Source organism: Plecotus auritus, assembly GCF_963455305.1.
Source record: "Plecotus auritus genome assembly, chromosome: 2".
In the NCBI taxonomy this organism is placed as follows: Eukaryota; Metazoa; Chordata; class Mammalia; order Chiroptera; family Vespertilionidae; genus Plecotus; species Plecotus auritus.
In genome coordinates this window covers 167,586,481-167,604,272 of record NC_137771.1, presented here as the reverse complement: position 1 = coordinate 167,604,272, position 17,792 = coordinate 167,586,481, and the positions used below count along the sequence as shown (strand labels likewise).

General features: G+C 44.5%; 1 protein-coding gene across 1 annotated transcript in view; it reads left to right on the top strand.

Annotated features, from left to right (window-relative positions):
* Positions 1-15,953, top strand: part of FSTL1 (follistatin like 1) — a 55,789-nt gene extending 39,836 nt beyond the window's left edge. The window contains exons 7-12 of the mRNA XM_080658166.1: positions 1,552-1,682; positions 5,371-5,489; positions 7,185-7,297; positions 7,606-7,716; positions 9,994-10,070; positions 13,285-15,953. Coding sequence (XP_080514292.1) covers positions 1,552-1,682; positions 5,371-5,489; positions 7,185-7,297; positions 7,606-7,716; positions 9,994-10,070; positions 13,285-13,329 — 596 coding nt within the window. The 3' untranslated portion in view covers positions 13,330-15,953. The remainder of the gene's footprint in view (positions 1-1,551; positions 1,683-5,370; positions 5,490-7,184; positions 7,298-7,605; positions 7,717-9,993; positions 10,071-13,284) is intronic.
* The last annotated feature ends 1,839 nt before the right edge of the window (positions 15,954-17,792 follow it).

Genomic DNA, 17,792 nt, shown 5'->3' with positions numbered 1-17,792 from the left:
GACATACAGGTTTCAGGTGTGGGTTTCTATGTTACAATATCTGTATATTGCACTGTGTGCTCACCACCCAAAGTCAGATCTTCTCCTGTCACCATATATTGGGACCTCCTTGACCCCCAAGCACCCTCCCTCTGGCAACTACCACACCATTGTTTGTGTTCAGGAGTTTCAGTTTTATATCCCACATACAAGTGAAATCATATGGTCCTTAGCTTTTTCTGACTGACTTATTTCACTCAACATAATGTTCTCAAGGTCCATCCATGCAGTGTACATCGTAGGGAGGAAACTCTTTTCATGATGGAAATTTCATGTTCTACAATCCCTGCTGAAGACCTCCAGAGCTCTGTGTCAGCCCTGTGACCCACAGCTGGTCGCTCTTCAGCATCACTCAGAAAAGCTGCAAAACTGCATTTTTTTGTGTGTTTGTCATTTGAAGCACCGGGTTGGGTCAGAATGTTGACTGCGTTTTGCATTTTTGCTGAGTAGTGATTGACCGTAAGGACGAGGAAGTCACTGAGTCCTTCCTTTAGTGATCTACAAGATATCTTGTTGTCAGGGGATGAGCAGAATCAGAGGCACAACTTTTTAAGAAAGGTGGGGGTTGGGGGAGGGGTAATCTGTAATGCCAGTAAGATTTCTTCTGTGATTTTCTATGAATAAAAAGTAAAATTTCATCGTCATTTATAAATACAGACCCCTTTAGCATATAGGTTTCCTTAAATCTTCACAATAACCTTGTGAGGTAGATTTTATTGTAATTACCTTACAGATGAGGAGATTGAGGCTCAGAGAGGCCAGGTGAATTTCCCTGAATCCCACAGCTAAAAAGTGGCAGAGTGGGGAGAGGTGCACAGATTTTCATTCACTGGCTCAGTGCCTCTTACACATCCTAACATGTATTATCTTCCAGGAATTCCCTTTTGCCAAGTCTTTTCCCTTCCCTGCTTCCCCATCCACCCAACTCTCAGCCCCACCTGTTGTTCCCATGTGGCTTACACAGCTGTCCAGAGCCTGGCTTCAGTGTGGCCCTTTGTTTGCTTCTTTTTCTGTTGTGTATAATAAAGTATAATGCAGGCAGTGTAAAAGTTTTGATAGACCCAGTTGGTGAGAGAAGGAAAAGCTATACAGAGAGAATCAGAAATCCAGTGCCATAAAGAAATGCAATGCTCTCCTTTATTCGTTTATTATTTTTACCTTATCTTTGGGCCAAGAGAGCTGTTCTGTTGATTGATTGATTTCTCCCACCCCCTCAGCTTCCTAAAGTTAATGAAAATGTCCTTTATTTTGCTGCTCTACTTTTTTCCCCCTCACCTATGCAACTTAGGCTTTCTGTTTCAATATTCTTGATCTTCATAAATTTTTTAGAGAAGCGAATCCTGGGTTCGACACTTTCCAGTATGTGCCCAGGGTTGACTCCTCTGTAGCATGTGCGTGGTCATCCTGTTTCCCTACTTGCTGTGGGACTGCAGTGAGATGATGCACTCACATAGTGGGTGTTGGGTGACATTGGGGTCCTCACTGTCAGTTGACCTCCCCACTTTCCTGCAGTCGTTTGCTATCAGTCCAACCGTGATGAGCTCCGGCACCGCATCATCCAGTGGCTGGAAGCAGAGATCATTCCAGATGGCTGGTTCTCTAAAGGCAGCAACTACAGTGAAATCCTGGACAAGTATTTCAAGGTAATCCAAAGTTGGAGTCAAAGACTGGTCGCCCATGGCCAGACCACGAGGAAATACAAACCAGCAGAGAGTCCTTGAGTGTTTCCTCACCATAGGTCATTCCATGCAGCAGCAACAGTTGCCTTCTGACCAGCTTGATCAGAGGGAGTCCAGTAGCACAGTCTTTATGATCTAACATATATGTGTTGCTCTGTTAGTGCAGTTAAACCAACAAAGGTGTCGGAAAGCTTATGTATGAAAACTATCGCTCCATGCCCCCGTCCCGTATGACACCTTATAGAACTGGCTGCCAATACCAAAATACGTTCTGATCTCAGTCAGACCCAGGCCTCCTCAGCCTCTTTCCCAGCTGGTTTGATATTTCTCTAAGTCATTAACTGACTACCCATGGCCCATAGAGCAACTCTCATCTGAGAAGAGTCGATGGATTGGCATTTCATGGCTCCAGGATCCTTCATGAACCTAGATATTGCTACTCTTTTAAGAGAAAGATTATTCCCATTGGGAACAGGAGAGATGCTACTTCAAAAAGGGAAATGAGGGTAGAAATAGTACTTAGCAATGAGCAAGGCCACCATGTCAAGGAGATCTTTCTGGGAGCTTGAGATAGTTGTTGGAAGAAGCACTTAAGGGTGCTCTTCCAGCTGATGGACAAGAACACAGACGCACATAAATGTATGTCCCTGTTAGAGATAAACGAACTACATGCAAAAGCAAGTGCATGTGCGCACAGCAACAAACACCCCACTTACAGAGATGCACACGCTACACAGAGACACATCCTACCCACAGACACATGCACTCAGTTACCCACATACACACAAAAGCCCCTTCACTTACAGACACACATCTCTGGGCAGATGCCCTGGAATGCTCATCCCCAGACAACATGCCCTCACATGCCTCAGGGCATCCTATCCCAGAACCTAACCAGGCAGGACTCAGGAGCAACCTCAGACACACGAGGAACTTCTTGCCAGCTCTGCGGTCACCAAATGTGGTCAGCACCAGCCCCGTCTATGGATTCCTCTTTCTAACTGACATTCTGGACCCTATGTACTGTGTTGGCTTGAAATAGGATATCTGGTCATTTAAGAGTCTGCTTGTGTTATTGTCTTTAGATAGCAAGTTCTCTCTTCTATGGCAGAACAAGTATATCTTTCTGGATTCCAAGTGTTTGAGATCACACCTGGATGTTAAAGCACAGCCCTTCTCACTGTGTCCTCTGTCTCAACCTCTCCCACACAGTGGAGCCCTTGGGAAGCTCTTTATCTGTACTTCAGCATCTGCTTTTTGATGATTATCTGAGACCTGTACTAGTATGTGGAGTCTTCAAAGGGAAACTCCCGCCCACTAGGCAAACAGCTGCTTGTTTCTAAGCGATCTGATGTCTCACAGAGACTGTTTCTGAACCAACGAATCACCCTTAGCCCAGCTGGCATTCCTTATAGAAAAAATTAGTTGAAAAGCAAATCTAATCAGAATGCAGAAAAGACCAAAATCAGGCTCTCACCTCAACTGGGGATTCAGTCACTCTTTCTTAGGTGAAAGCGTGAAAAGAAGTAAAGAAAGAGGCTTTCATGGCCATGTCACACATACCACCCGGACTCTGGGTGGCAGACTCCTTGTGGCCAGGCTGAAACTGGATCCAGCCTTCCGATCTCCCTTACCCCAGTATTACATTTCCCATCAGCCCAGCTGCTGTACATGACTGAGTGCCTGGCCGAGCCCATCTCCTTTCAACAATCTCCAAACTTGCAGTAAGCCCAAACGTGGGTCTCAGAGCACACTTTCCTGCCTTGCACAACCCTATGGTTACATAGAAGAAAAGGGCTGTTATCTCGAGTGTAGATCTGGGAAATGCTGGTGTAAAGAAGTACTGTGCCTTTGTAACTGATTGGTTGAACAGAGACCCAGTGAATTAGGTAGGTTCTTGGTCCAAGTCTTGACCCGACCTCCCCCTTACCCCTGCAGGCCCCCTAGGGATTTCAGCATTCCAGGCTGTTTCAGGGCTGGTTTCAAACCTCTGTTTTCCTGTGGCTGCCACATTCAGACCTGGCCTGGAGTAGGCTAGTTGGGTCCTCATGAGATGAGTGCAGGCAGGTTGGCCCCTCCCTCAGCTTCAGGCCTGGACTCTGGTCCCACTGAATGTGCAGGGAGTGCACTCAGCACTGCCCTTTGAGAGCTGCCTGGGCTGTAGTTGCCAGGCTCCGGGTGCCCCTAGTGCCCTCTGGGTCCACAGCCATTGCTGGACTGTTCTTCTCCCCACACTCAGCCTGTACTCAGGCCCTGATGGGGTTGGGTCTGTAAAAGCTGCTCCGGTCTGTCCAGCTCTTGCAGCATTTGGACTCAAGAAAGTCCTAGGCTGCTAAGAATGGCACCTGACCAACCTTACTTTATTTCTTTATGTTAATTAATCAAGACCTCACAAGGTGAACACTTAGGGAAGGTTCCTCAGGTGAACATATGGTGACTACAGAACATCTGAGACCTCTTAGGAATTAGGACAAGAATGATGAACAGGTAATAAACAAGGGCCGTCATAGTTGTCTCATACAATGCTGTCATACATACCCTGGAGAGGTTTACAGCCTTAGAGTGGAATACACGCAACTGTGACAATTATGGAAGGACAGTTGGTAGCTGTGTCTTTACCTTCTACCTAGAAACCTGGACAGACTTTTCTTCCAGAATTCCTTACATCATCTGGGAATCCACCTTGAAGGTAACATGAGGGTGCTGATTACTCCCAGGGCAGCAGTAAGTGGCAAGCTAAGGGAAGAATTTTGAAAGACAAAATTTTTTCCATTGGAACTATTTAGGAAAACAAGTGTCCAGCTTGGAATTTAAACCAAGCCTTTGAAACTGACAACCTCTTCCTGTAGCTAGGGCCTGAGTATAAGGTCTTGGTCTAGCATCTTGACAAATTGGGGACAATGCCTGAGCTCAATACACCCTCACCCTGTGCTCATGGGATGTCAGCTGGGCCATAAGGACAGCCTGGACAGCTGAGGACCTGTGCTCATGTCTGTAGTGGGGCCCACACACAGGGCAAGGCTTTGCACCACCTCTGCCTGCAGGTTCTCAATGCAAGCCCTTTGCGTCTGACTCCTCACTGATGAAGGGTACTAGTGTGAAAGTTAAGCACTAAGCAGGCCAGGGAAGCTGGAAATCAAGCATTAAAAAATGGTCCTGTGAGCTCTGAGTGCCATCTGTGTCATTGTTCCCAAGTAGTGTGTTAGAAATACACTTCCTGGCTCTGCCACAGAAATTCTGGCTCACAGTGTTGTTATCCCATGTTTCTTAGGGTTTAAGGATGTGGTGTGGTGGCTGGCCTGAACTCAGGACTGCCATCAAGGTTGTCTGCAGAGTCCCTGAAGCCCCCTAGGCTTTCTGGGTTCCGCAGGCCATGCTCAGGCTGCCCTCCCAGGCAGGGTCTGGGTTTGAAAGGCCCTCAGCGGCCTCTGCCCAGGCACTTTCACTCTCTCATCTCGAGGCTCAGACACCTTCTCTGGGTGCCCAGGGATCTGAGCCTTTGGTGCTGTATCTCTCTGAGGCTAAGCCAGGGCAGGGTTGGTTGGAACATGTCAAGAACAATATAAACCAGAGGTGGGTCCAGCCCAGTGGGGGAATGCTGGAACTGGGTTCTACAAACTGTTCATGAAAGATGTCTTCATCCCCTTTCTAGAATTTTGATAATGGTGACTCTCGCTTGGACTCCAGTGAGTTCCTGAAATTTGTGGAGCAGAATGAAACCGCCATCAACATCACCACCTATGCAGACCAGGAGAACAACAAGCTGCTTAGGTGAGTGGAGTGAGAGCCACAGGGAGGGGTCCATGAGAGGAAGGCTGGATAGGAGAAGGGATCTGAACTCCTTCCTACTACAAAGGAGCCACCAGTGTTAATGAGAAATAAAAAGCTAAATAGGAATTCTGTCCAGGTCTAATCTGTGAACATTATAAACTAATATACTGAGCACCACTAGTATCTGATCAAACGGTTATTGTTTTTGGCTAGAACTTGCAAGGAATAGGAGCATGTAATTTTAAGTAAATGATCAAGGTTGCATCAGAACAAAGTTGTTTCTGAGTGTTGTGGGTAATGTTTTAATGGTTAATTTTCTGAAGGAATTACTTTAATGCATTATTTAACTGTAGCTTAGATCTGATTTTTATGATAATCGGTGCTATTTCATGTAGAGAACTCTAATGGTTACAAATGTGAGTACATCCCTCTCCTTTTCTGGTATCATTCCAAAGCAAATAGTAATAAAAATGAATCCCTAAGAAACCTCTGGTGTAGTTCCAGTACATTGGTAAGAATTAAGAATAGTGTAAGCACCACTTTGTTCAAAAGAAGTACAAGCATGAAAGCCCAGACTCTAGAAAGATTCCTTCTTAATAGTCCATGGTCTAAGTATAATATCTGAAAAGTCTTCATATTTTGATAAACTGAAATTAGGCAATATTTTACAAGTTCAACGTTTGATCCTCATACCATCTCAGTGAAGGAGGAATCCTGTCTCCATTTTACAGATGAGAAAACAGGCACAGAAAGGTTGAATAACTAGCTCAAGGCCATTTGGGCAGTAAGTGATTGAGCCAGGGCTCAAATCCAGGCCACAGGGAGAGTAAGAGAGCTGAGATTCTGTGAAACTTCTGGAAGGTCTTGTTCTAGAATGGTGACGCTTGCTTGAACTCCACATTCTTTCAAATCACACATTGCTTTCATATTGTCTACTAGTGGTCCGGTGCATGAAATTCATGCATGGGGGGGCGGGTGTCCCTCAGTTCAGCCTGCATCCTCTCCAATCTGGGATCCCTCGGGGGATGTCTGACTGCCAGTTTGGGCCCAATCTCTGTGGCAGTCGGACATCCCTCTCACAATCCAGGACCGCTGGCTCCTAACCGCTCACCTGCCTGCCTGCCTGATTGCCCCTAACCAGTCTGCTGGCCGGCCTGCTCGCCCCCAACTGCCCTCCCCTCCTGGCTTGATCGCCCCTAACTGCCTTTGCCTCGGCCCCACCACCGTGGCTTTGTCTGGAAGGATGTCCAGAAGGTCTCCCTGAAGGTCTCCTGGTCTAATTAGCATATTACCCTTTTATTAGTATAGATTTTTCTCACTTCTGTTTTGATTTTCCTTGTTTGGTCGACTTGAGACTTACACCATAGGGAAAGGCAATTACTGGTGGAAGGTGTGCAGGTAGTGAAACATTTGTCAATCCAAACTGGACAAAACAATACAGGAAGTTTTAGTTGTCTGGGGAGGAACATTTGAGTGATCTGACATTCGGTGTAACAGACTGAAGATTGGGTGCTTACAGGAGTCAGGATGGTTGATGGTTGTGGGAGGTCAGTGTAGAGAGAAACTTTATCAATTAACAGTCACCTTCTTGGCCTCCTCCGAGGCCCCAGGTGTGTGTGGTCCTAACACTTATTTTCTTTCTTCAGGAGTGAAGCTGAGGTGTGGCTGACACATTTCTCCTGTGTTTTGTTTCAGAGGACTCTGTGTTGATGCTCTCATTGAGCTGTCTGATGAAAATGCTGACTGGAAACTCAGCTTCCAAGAGTTCCTCAAGTGCCTCAATCCGTCCTTCAACCCTCCAGAGAAGAGTATGCTTCACCTAAGAAACAGGGAGTGAGGGGGAGTGGGAGCATTTTGAGGGACTAAAATTGATGGCCCTCTCCAGAGCTTGCTAAGAAAATTCCCTTCCATGATTCTCGGTGGGCTCCAGCCCATCATCTCTATAGTGATGTTCAGGTCCAAAACCTTTGGCTGATGGTAACTTTTGCTCAGATATAGTGCCTCTGAGGGACAGGCAGGTCTTGTCCGGGGAAAGGGTAAGGTGCACAGACTATAGTCAGGACTCTGTGTTCCACCTTCAGCCTAAACTATTGTCCCTTATTTTGGGTCCCAACAGAGTGTGCCCTGGAGGATGAAATGTACGCCGATGGAGCTGAGACCGAGGTGGACTGTAACCGCTGCGTCTGTGCCTGTGGAAACTGGGTCTGCACAGCCATGACCTGTGACGGTAAGCTGTGGCTCAGGCAGAAGAAGGAACAACAGGGCAGAGCTCCCTTCATGAAATCACCATGAGAGAAGTCAGGGTGGGGATGATGGAAAAGAGGACGGTGGTAGCTGGGAGCAAGGAACCTGGGCAGCAAGTGACAGACTCAAACTTGTCATATTGGAGCTCCCAGAAGGCAGCATTAAGGACAAAGCACTTATCCCAGACTCAGAAAGTTTGAAAATCACTCCAGAGGCTTGGAACAAAAGAGGTTGGAATGGTGATAATAATAATGAAAGCAAACACTTATTTAGTGAGAACAATGTTCCAGGCACTTTACATATTAACCCACTTAATCCTTATGATAGCTTAGAAAATCCTATATGTAAAAGATTTGGGTGTTTGGAAGATAAAATGATTCCTCCTCACCACCCATTCTCAGCAGAAAAAGGAAGAATGTAGACCTTCTGTGAACTAACAGAATTAGATATTTCTTTAAAATAAAAAAGTTGAGGTACTTGAGACATGGGCAGGGTGAGTTGGGGATATAGAGATGTCAGAGAGAGTTTGGGAGGCCAGTGCAAAACCACTAGGGTCCCATTAGGATCTTGGACTACAATGATGCCAAAGATTAAAGCCAAGCCCTGGGAAAAACTAGGCACCAGTCAGAGTGGAGGCAAGACAGACAAGGGTGAAGCCAGGTCACATATGCTCTGGGAAGAAAGATCAGTTGGAAGGAATCAAGCCCAAAATTTACACCAGATGGAGTGAACTTAAAATTATATCTTAAAAAGCCAACTGAGCCCGGCCGATTTGGTTCAGTGGTTGATCGTTGATCTATGAACCAGGAGGTCATGGTTCTATTCCAGGTGAGGGCACATGTCCAGGATGTGGGCTCAATCCCTAAAGGGGGGTGTGCAGGAGGCAGCCCATCAATGATTCTCCCTCATCATTGATGTTTCTATCATTCTCTTCCTTTCCCTTCCTCTCTGAAATCAATAAAAACATATTTAAAAAAAAAAAAAAGCAAACTGAGACAAGAAAAAGTAGGCTGGTCCTAGGATCATGTTCAAGGTCAGGTAATCTGATAATTGTAGACAAAGGTCACGGACCCAGGCAGAGCTTCTTCTAGATCAGTGGTTCTCAACCTTTCGAATGCCGCGACCTTTTAATACAGTTCCTCATGTTGGGATGACCCCCAACCATAAAATTATTTTCGTTGCTACTTCATAACTGTAATTTTGCTACTGTTATGAATCGTAAATATCTGTGTTTTCCGATGGTCTTAGGTGACCCTGCTAGCGGTTCTCAACCTGTGGGTCACGACCCACAGGTTGAGAACCGCTGGGACCATGCCCATTTCCACAGCAACGAGGCTGTTTGTCCTCTGATGGCCCATGTTCAGAGCCCTATGTGGTTATGTATAAAGAGCGCTCTCCATTGTCGTGCCCCGGGGCCTTAGCACATCTTGGTGTGCAGGCCATGGACCTGAGAGGACATTGTAGAGATGGCATCTAAGGCATTTTCAGGTCAATACCTGAAAGTTAGATCCTAAATCCCAATGGCGTAGAAAGGAAGGGGCACTGAGACTAGAAGCCAGCTGGAGCCAGAGCCGAGGGAAGTTGCCATGGGGGGCAGCTTGATGCTGAAGTCTGGAAGCGGGGTGAAGCAGTATTTCCTAACAACAGTGCTATTCTCGATAAAGGTACAGATTCCTGGGCTCCATCCCAAACCTACTGAATCAGAATCCACAAAAGAGCAGCTTGGAAACCTGTGTACTAAAGATGTATTCTGTGATTTTTTTTTTTTCACTGTGAAAGTTTGGTAGACACTGTAGGTGTGGTGGGATCAACCCTGGCTGCACATCAGAACCACCTTGAGAGCTTTAGAGAATCCTGTGCCCAGGCCCTGCCTCATGACAATTAAATCAGAGTCTCTGGAGGTGCAGTCTAAGCATTTGTATTTGAAATGTTCTCCAGGGCCTGTGAAAGGTAGAGAATCAATGCCCCAGAAGAATTCCTGAGTCAGGGTCCAGATTTTCTCCGTAGTTCTTTCTGCAAGGCCAGCTCCTGGGATGGATGGACTGGAGCAGTTAAAGTCACTAGGGACAGAGGCCAGAGAAGGGTGGCGGTAGGTTGCTTTATTTGCAGTGTGTTAATTTGAAGGTGTCAGAGGAATGTGGATAATTCATCTCTTCTACTGATTAAATGGGAGATGAAATTAAGAACCTAGAAAGTAGATACCTGTTGGACGCCAAACTGGCTTCCCTCAGCCACCTCTGAGCCTTGGTTCTTCTTGCAGGAAAGAATCAGAAGAGGGCCCAGACCCAGACAGAGGAGGAGATGACCAGATATGTCCAAGAGCTCCAAAAGCACCAGGTGAGTTGCAGCCTCTGTGCTGATTCGGGTATCTCTGCCACCACCAGGCCCTTCCACCACTCAGATGTAGCCTAATGTCCCGGGAGACCAAGAAGGTGTACTCTGTTTAATACAGTAGGTCCTGAATGATACATCTATAGTATCAAACTGATACAGGTCCCTGATGGGGTCCTTGCAGGGTCCCGCAGGTCCTAGCAGATATAGATTACAACTTGGCAAATTGCTTAATAAGTAAGATTCAGCCAGTTGGTGATTTGCAAGTGGTTTGCAAATGAGCATGGGCTAAATAAGTTAACTGTTTTCTGTCACAACCAGTGCCCAGACCCGAAGACCATAGATTCTTGAAGGCCAGGCTCCATAGCTTGCTCATCATTGCAGCCCTGTATTAGCACAGGGCTTGGTATATAGTTGGCTCTCAGTGAGCATGAAATTAGTGGATTTGGACTGCAACAGTAAGGATTTAAGTTAAATGTTGAGCTGCCTAGAAAACAGCCTGTGATGACAAACACAGGAAACTTTGAGGTTCTGCTTCCTGGAGACTTGAGATGATAAGAATTCTGTTCAGGTTCTATGTCAAGTTGAAGGCCTTCTTGGGTAAAGGGTTCTTAGCAGAATTGTGATCCACTGACATATTTTGCTAAGGACCTAGGGAGAAAACATGGGTATGCTGGACTCCCAGGCCTGTCTTCCACTCGTTTACCATAGTCTTAACAAAGGATATTGCACCTTAGACCACCTGTCTGTAGACTGGGTCTGGTCATTCAAGCCCTCTCTCTCTTACAGAAGTTTTTAAGGAATATAAATGTCATAAGAACTGCTAAACTATTGAGATGAAATATTTGACTTGAAAATAAAGAATTGTTAATATTAATAGTAGTTGTTCATATTTATTAATTTTATATGCATTTTGTCATTATCACTAATAGTGTAGAAACCTCATGCCAGTTTTTTGAGCCAATGCAGAATCTCCCATCTTCTGTTTTTCCATATTTCAGCAGTCTTGAGTTTCCAGAGGAGTACAACTCCATAAAAGAAAGAAAGAAGTCCATAGGAATTCCTTGCATTTAGGATGGAGAGATGTTCAGGGTAGAGAGTGGGGAGTGAATTAGAATAGCTCTCATTTTTAAGTGTCTCTGTCTATGTGAGTTCCCTCAGGAGCAGATGCTAAGGCAAGGACTCAAATACAAATAGTTTATTTCGGAGGCAATCCCAGGCAACACCAGAAGGGAAATTGGGAAATGAGCTCTGGATGGGAAGGAAGCAACAGAGTGCGTATCCAGCAGTTATCACTGTAGGCAAGTGGAGCTTAATCCTCGTGAGGAAGTCTGGGAGCAGAGTTTCCATGCCTGAGGGTATTCTTACCAGAACTCCTGTCAGCCACTGGCAAGGTTCCCTCCAGCAAACATAAATTACCTGGCATTTCTGGCCTGCCAACCAGGGAAAGAGGTGCAGGAACTGGCAGTCAGAAGCCATGTCAGTGAACTGAGAGGCTAAAGACCAGGGCTATGGACGGGGCACCAACAGTGTGTCTGTTAGATACCAGTCACTGTTGTTTTTATTTCCTATTAAAGTTTTTGTTGAGATATAATTCACATACAAAATTCACACCTTTAAAGTGTGCAATCCAATGGTTTTTAGTATATTTACAAGATTGTCAGCCACCATCACTATCTATCCAGAACATTTTCATCAGCCCCAAAAGAAACCTCATACCCATTAGAAGTCACTCTACATTCGCTCTTCCCTGGCAATCATTAACCTATTTTATAACTATAGATTTTCCTGTTCTGGACATATGTAAATGGAATTATACAAAACATAGTGTTTTCTATTTGTCTTTTTTCATTTAGCATAATGTTTTCAAGGTTTATCCTTATAGCATGAATCAGTGCTTCATTCTTTCTTTTTATTAAAGATTTTTCAATTACTGTTGAAATATATGCTTTATTCTTTTTTTATGTCTAAGAACCCTGGTGCACAGATTGAAAGGAAATTAATTAGAAGGTGGACAGAGGGGCGGGACTGGGCTAGCTGGCCGGACGTGCCCTGGAGCCACCTCCTGGGGCCCCTCCCCGGCATGCCGCACCTGGGACAGCAACGGGGCTCAAAGGGCGTCTGCAGAGTGAGCGGGGTCCCTCTGGCAAGTGGGGTCCTTCGGCATGGCCTGCAGGATTTGGGCTGAAACCAGCAGTCTGACATCCCCTGAGGTCTCGGAGTGCAAGAGAGCACTCTGCAAAGTTGCTATCGCTCAGCAGCTCCTGCGTTAAGCGTCTGCCCCCTGGTGGTCATTGTGCGTCATAGCTGTTGGCAGGTCAGCTGGTCACTTAGTCTTTTACATGTATAGATAACATTCCATGATATGAATATACCACATATTGTGTATCCATTCATAGGCTGGTGTATATTTAGGTTTTTGCTTTTTGGCTATGATGAATAATGCTGTTATGAACATTCTTATAAAAGTTTTGTGTTTTAGTTCTCTTGTGTATATAGTTAGAAATGGAATTGCTAGATCATATGGTAATCCTGTTAATCTTTTGAAGGAGTGCCAGGCTGTTTCAATTTCTTCACAAATTTGCCAACATATGTCATTGTCCGTTATTTTTTATTTTAGCCATCCCTGGGTAGTGGCATCTCATTGTAATTTTTTGATTTGCATTTCCCTAATGATTGACATTGAATGTCTCCTCATGCGTTTATTGGCTGTAAGAAAAATGTCTCCTTTGAAGAAATGTATCCTTGCTGTAAGAGATGGTACTTTATTACCCTCATTTTGTAGTTGAAGACATTGAGGCATGGAAAGCTTCGTAGTATGCCCCAAATCTCCCAGAAAATAGCACAGCCACGATTGAAGCCCAAGTATTGTGCCTCCAGGGCCTGTCGCTCTTCACACCTCTCAGGACATCTTGTAGCACTTACATTTTGTAGCCTTCTCTTCATCTTTAAGACAGGCATCATAATGTCTGACCCGATTGTTTCATAGGAATTCAAATAGGGTCAGCTCTTAATTCCGTGACAGCCCCTACATGACCATATTGTGAATAAAACATGCTCCTTGTCCTCAAGTTGTTTGCCATCCATGCAGGAGACAGACAAATAACCAGAACTAAAATTCAGCATAAGCATGTAACTGTCAATGCTAAAGTACTGAGGACGAGATAAATGCCACTGATTTTTTTTAAATGACATTTATTTTTTCTCTTGCTTCTCAAAGGAAACAGCTGAAAAGACTAAGAGAGTGCGCACCAAAGAGATCTAGTGAGGAGGCACCTGGGAAGGGTGTCTAGAGCCCGGCACCTTCTCCTCCACTTCAGCGCTGAATTCAGTATACACAAGTGTCTGCTACAATCGCCAAATCACCAGTATTTGCTTGTATAGCAACAAGTTTTATTTCGTCTATTTGTTTTGCAATAAAGGAAACGGGGGTGGCTGGCTAGGAGGGGAAGGGCCATAGCCTTCGTTTCTAGGAGTGATTTAAGAGAAACTGTATAAATGGGGCTTGGGGCTGGGGGCAAGTAAGGAAACTGCATCAGGGTTGGGAGAGGAGCGGACCCAGATCGGAACCACTTCTGAGTCTACCACAGCTATAAACATGCTGCAGGGAGGCAAGCAGTGCCAGAGAGAACCTAGCAGACTACCCCTAGAGGAGAGACTTGGGAAGCTCAGTGGAGAAGAACGCGTTCTGCTTCCAGCCCTTTCCAGTCGGCATAAGACTCCAGCGTCTTTGCTTCTCATGGCCCCAACCACTGCCTCTAGATACACAGCCATTTGGCTAATTACCCAGTGTCCCTCAGACTTGATGGAGTTTATGGGAGGGTGCACCCAAATGATGCAGATACTTGTGGACTTTCAGCCCCTTAGAGACCCAACCAAATTTTAAAAAAACTTTTTACCAAAGGTGCTATTTTTCTGTAAAGCTTTTTTGGCAAGTTGACTTCATTTTTCAGTTATTATCATTATATTATTGTTGTTCTTTTATATTTTGTTTTCTTGACTAGAAATTAAGCTTTTGTAATTATTTTTCAGTAGTCCTACCATTTCAGAGGTGGGGGAGTTTGGGTTCTTTCTGGTGCAGGGACTGCTATAACCCAGACTTCCCACCCTGCCCCATACTAGCTGTAGCCTAGAGACCGCCCCCTGGCTCCCAGTGGGTCAGCAGTCTGCCCCAGGGGCAGTGGGCGCCTCAGCCAGAAGCCAGGGGAAGAGAAGGGTCTCCATACACGCTTTCAAGATCCAACAGCTCATTTGTTTCAGTTATTCTAAGTTCATGCAAATAGTATTTCAAAGGATGGGGAGACAAGTGCAGCCAAAGCAAGACTTAGATATCCCAGCCTATCGATATGCTCGTTGATCCACCACTAGCTAGGAGAGTGACGTTGGCCCTGGCTCTTCCTATTTCTGGGCCTCCGTTTCCTCAGTGAGCAGGTAGGAATGCATTAACCTTTCGATTTCATAAGTTGTAAAGTCTGTGGTTCTGATCATTGGCCTGGAGGAGACAGGTTCCTGTGATTTTCCCTCTTCTTAGGACCAATGAAAACGTCTTGTTATGAGAAGATTCAGATAGCCAACAACAAGCTGACCAAGTCTGACCTCAGTGAATGGCCCCACAGGCTGTGCTGTGTGTGACACAGAGCCCTCAGGGTAAACCCTGCCCTGGAAAAGAGTGGGAAGAGAACCAGTGCAGTTGGTCCTCGCTTTTGCATTTCCTCTTAAGCCTTCTTGAAAACAGAAGTGGCTTTCCATTTAGAGATGAGGACAAAAGGAAGTTTCACATTTCAAGAGAGGAAAAGTGGAAATTTAATGTTAACATGGTTATTGGTGGGTAGTCAGTCTTTCCTGTCTCTTTTGGCCTGTGTCCTTATTAACCCCACTCAATACCATACTTAACAAGTATTTGGAATAACAAAGATTTAAAACTTGACATAAGATCTCATTTTCAGACAATTAGAGGGAAATTATGTAGATAGTACTGCACAGGCAACTCTGAGGAAGTTGTACTGAAAATGGAATTTCTTCTAAACAATGTCCTTATTCTCCTTGGAAAGGAGAACATTCCACTTTGTTTAGAATTCTGAGCATTTATCTACATCCCACTTAAAAGCTCCCTTGGAACCCCACTTGTGCAGTCTGAAAGGCACCTCCCGGCCCAAGTGCTTTGGAGAACCCCGGCAGCACCGCCTGATCGAGTTTGCCAACACTCGGACACTATGGGAATGAGAGCAGGAATACCAGTTTGTTTAAAGCAAGAAACCAGAGCGTCTTCTCACCTGTTACATTTAGGACAATGGTTGCCATCCAAGACTTAACCTACCCTACAACACTGAATTCCTCAGAGCAATCTGCATTCCTCCTATAAATAGGGAAGCTATTATCTGCACCACAGAATCGTGTGATCTGATGACCATTCATGGAAAGCTGCTAAGTAGCCTCATTTGGGGAGTCTTACATGGAGCAAATAAACAGGATTAAATTGGGTTCAGTTCCTCCAGCTCTCTAAAAGCACAAGGCTTAGTTTGCAAGCTTCCTTGGGCTTTCTCTGTGTGTATACTGTTCTATAAACATAATAATTACAGCATCTGTTATTATAGACATGTACTCCCCACCGGTGTCCATGGAGACCTCACAGGCCATGACTCTGGACTCCATCACTGATTTTGGAAAGCAGGGGTCCTCCACCTGCCAGTAAGTCCATGTGAACCAGACTGAATGTCTTTCCTTTACACTTATGTTTTTAAATAGTCAAATTTCAAAAAGCAATTTAAACAGGTTTCTGTTGCCTATGTGTTTGTGAAATGTATTTGTATTTAGTATGCTTCCATATTGCATTTAACTTGTTTTTGTAACTCCTGAGTTTTTTTTTTTTTCCCTTTGGATATTCTTGATAAATAAAGAAATTAAAATAACTGTCGTATTGGTCTCCTTTCTTCCCCCTCCGCCCTAAATAAAGTTAGGAGAACATATTTGCCTGATGTAAGTGGATCTGGGCTTCAGAAACCTTAAAAGAGGCCTGAAAAGTTTTCTCCTAATAAAATCTTGGAACTGCAGCTGGGAGAGAAAATTTACTCAGGGGTAGAACAAGTTTATTTAAAAGAATGATGGATGGTGGTCTGGCATAGGAAATGATAAGAAGTCAGGGAGCATTCCTGTATTGAGAAGAGGTTAATCTAGACTCCTAAAGCCCTCAGGTCTTATGAGACTGGAATGGCATCAGGTGAGGCTGGCTGCAGGGAAACTATGAGAACCAGATAAACCTGGGCAGGTGGCACAGGGAGTATGCCAGGGTCTGCCCGGAAAACCTTCATGGCTTTTACCTGATATACACACATTATCTGTAAGAACAAATATTCCCAAGTGGATTGATGTTGGCTGGTTAAGACCCTCTGTTCTACTCTGTCTTGGAGACACATGACCAACACTTGCTTTCCTCTTCCATGTCCCAGTGATTATTATAGACATGTAATCCCCACCCCAATAATACTATCTTCTAAAAGAGCTCATTATGGTTGATGAGGTTTATGCTTTCTCAATTTTAGTCGTATGTGTAGAAGTCTTGCTTCTCTAAAATTATAGCCAGGACACCTTGATTGGATTTGGGGTATTACTCAAATGCTTATCAAATATTAAAAGGCTAACTCAGTTACGTTATTATTATAGATTACTGATCTCATTAATCATAGTTTGATTATTCGAATTTTCATTCACAGAAGGAAATCTTAAAACAAATTTGAAGAGTATCTTGTCCACAACCACTTTTATTTTTTTCAATTAACAGGTTTTTAACAGGCTGTGGTGCAATTCATTATTTTTAATTTTTATTTATTTATTTTTATTGTTTAAAGTGTTAATGTCTCCTTTTTACCCCAATTAACACCCCTGAGGGCAAGCCCCCACCGCCCCAGTGTCTGTGTCCATTGGTCATGCTAATATGCATGCATACAAGTCCTTTGGTTGATCTCTAATCCTCCCCTCCCCTGCCTTCTCCCCGAAGTTGGATGGTCTGCTCAGTGCCACCTTGTCTCTGGATCCATTTTTGTTCATCAGCTTATGTTGATCATTATATCCCACATGTCAGTGAGATCATCTGATATTTATCTTTTAAATACTGGTTGGCCTCTCCTAACTTTCTCCATGCTCTTACAGTATGTATGTGTTCAGGAAGTAAAAATAAATTCTCTCAATTTCAGGCATTGAAACTCTCCAAACATTACCTTCTATCCTCCATCTACTATCTTTAGTACCCAACTCCAAAAATTTTTTGGCAGCCATCAGGATAAAAAAACAAATAATCCTACCACCTTTTCACTGTCCTTTCTTCCCTTGGCATCCTTCATCCTTTCTAACCCAGCTTAGATCCCATGATTGATTATTCTCATCACTGTCTAGCATGCATTTGTCTTCCTTTGTCATACCTGCATGGCAAAACCTCCACATCTGGTTAACCCGACTCTCCTCCTATTCTCTATCCACACACGAGCAGCTGAATGTGGCTGGAGAAAAATACACAATCATGCTGAGGGGTTTCATTTTAAATTCATGACCATAAACCTCAAAAGTGCCTTTAGTACTGCCCAGGAAGCCTGTTATGTTTCTTTCTTTCTTTTTTAATTTTTACCAGAGGATATGTCTGTTGATTTTAGAGAAAGAGGAATGGAGAGAGAGAGAGAAAGATAAAGGGAGAGGGGGAGGGGGGGAGAGAGAGAAAGAGAGAGAGAGAGAGAGAGA